This window comes from Merops nubicus, unplaced genomic scaffold (genome assembly GCF_000691845.1).
Source record: "Merops nubicus isolate BGI_N331 unplaced genomic scaffold, ASM69184v1 scaffold30481, whole genome shotgun sequence".
Taxonomy (NCBI): Eukaryota; Metazoa; Chordata; class Aves; order Coraciiformes; family Meropidae; genus Merops; species Merops nubicus.
This window is the reverse complement of record NW_008589466.1, coordinates 370-2161: the sequence shown is the minus strand read 5'-3', so window position 1 is coordinate 2161 and position 1792 is coordinate 370. Positions and strand designations below refer to the sequence as shown.

General features: G+C 63.1%; 1 protein-coding gene across 1 annotated transcript in view; it reads right to left on the bottom strand.

The window, feature by feature from the left end:
* LOC103781887 (sodium-coupled neutral amino acid transporter 3-like) overlaps positions 1-1792 on the bottom strand; it is a gene marked incomplete at both ends in the record, with an annotated part of 2354 nt that overhangs the window by 197 nt on the left and 365 nt on the right. The window contains 4 exons of the mRNA XM_008949611.1: positions 358-502; positions 963-1087; positions 1195-1295; positions 1558-1628. Of these exons, the coding sequence (XP_008947859.1) occupies positions 358-502; positions 963-1087; positions 1195-1295; positions 1558-1628 (442 nt within the window). The remainder of the gene's footprint in view (positions 1-357; positions 503-962; positions 1088-1194; positions 1296-1557; positions 1629-1792) is intronic.

Below are 1792 nucleotides of genomic sequence, written 5' to 3'. Positions count from 1 at the left end.
CACCCCCAGCCCTGGCAAAGCTTTCCAGGAACCCCGGGACATCGCGTCCTGGCACTGTCCCCATGCCCCCCCTCCTCCCCCTGCACCAGGGCCTTGGCACCAAGCCGGGTGCCTAGTGGGGGGAGCCCGGCTTGAGGATCAAGGGAAATACCCAGGGGAAGAGCAAGTGCCGGCCAGCAGTGCAGCAAGTGGCTGGCAGCCCCCATGGGAGCCAGATTGCTGGGCCAGGGATGGTGCTGGGGACCCCCACATGCCACTTGGTCCCAGCATGGTGAGAAGGGGAAACTGAGACACAGGAAGGGTCAAGCAAAGCTCAGCACCCGGGGGCGGGGACAGGAGCAGGGCGCTGCCACACACCGATCATGCCGAAGATGCCCAGGATGGAGGGGGCAAATATGACCAAGAGGTTGATGAAGGTCAGCAGGACCACGGCAATGGTGACGTGGCGGATCCAGCTGAAGTCCTTCCCTTGGAACAGCATCTGCTGGATGGCCCGGCGTACCTGGGGACAGGGTGTTACATCCCATCCTTAGACCTAGGGCTCACCCCATCCCTTCTCCCCACAGTCCTGAAGGTCCCAGTCATCCCTTCCCAGTTCTGTCCCTGTGGTCCTGCCAGACCCCATCATCCCTTCCCTGCCCCAGCCCTGTCCCCATAGCACCATGGCTACTGGTTCTTGTCATCCCTTCCCAAACCTGTCCTCATGGGTCTGCCAGTCCCTGTCACCCCTTCCCCTGCCCCAGCCCTGTGCCCCCAGCCCTGCTGGTCTCCATCACCCCTGCCCTTGCCCTGTCCCTGACACTCAGCCAGTCCTGCTCCCTGCAGCCTGCCAATCACTGCCACCCTGTCCCTGGGCCTCAGCCCCATCGCTGCCTCAGTTTCCCCTCTCAAAGCCTGTTGCCAAGGTCTTGTCTCAGCTGCGGGGTGGTGGTGCCACCCAGCATCCCCATGGGGCCACTCACTGGGAAGAGGACGATGGGGACGGTGAGGGTGACAGCTGTCAGCACGGCCACCCGCACGCACAGGATGAGCACATCGAAGGGATCCACCTTGTTGTATGTGTGCAGCAGCTCCGACTCCACCCGGCCTGTGGGCACCAGTGGGAAGGTGCTGGGTGAGCCCTGGCGTTGCCAATTGCCACCCCCCGGTGCCGGCGTGCCGGCAGGAGCCCCAGCCCCCTCCCTGAGAGCTCACCGTAGAACGTGAGGTAGCCAAAGAGGGCAGCCAAGAAGTACATGAGGTACATGACCATGATGGAGATGTTGGAGATGCACTGCATCTTCTTCTTGGAGGGGCTGCAGGAGATGGTGGGCTCAGCACAGCCTCTGTGACCCAGCACAGCCCCTGGCATCCACCAGCACCAAGCACCCACCCAGCACGGAGGGGTGATGAGGAACACCTCGGGATGCACGGGGGCTGTGCGGAGAGGGGCTGCGTCTCCCTTCCTGGGCTGAGTGGCATGTGGAATCATCCACCACCACCCGCCCACCCTGGGTCATAGCATCCACCTTCTGGGAGTTGTATCACCCACCACCCATCCTAACTCATATCACCTACCTCCCAGGGATGATAACACCCACCACCAGCCAGCTGCCCTCCCACCCACCCCAGGCTGTATCCCGCACCTCCTGGGACACACATCACCCATCCTGGGTCCTGTCACCCACCCATCCACGGCCATATCACCTGCCTCCCCATGATGCCCCAGCACAGGTCTCGCCCCCTGACAGCACTGCCTTTAAGCGGGTGCTGGATGAAGCCCACCCCAGCCCACACCCAGGACTCACTCCTT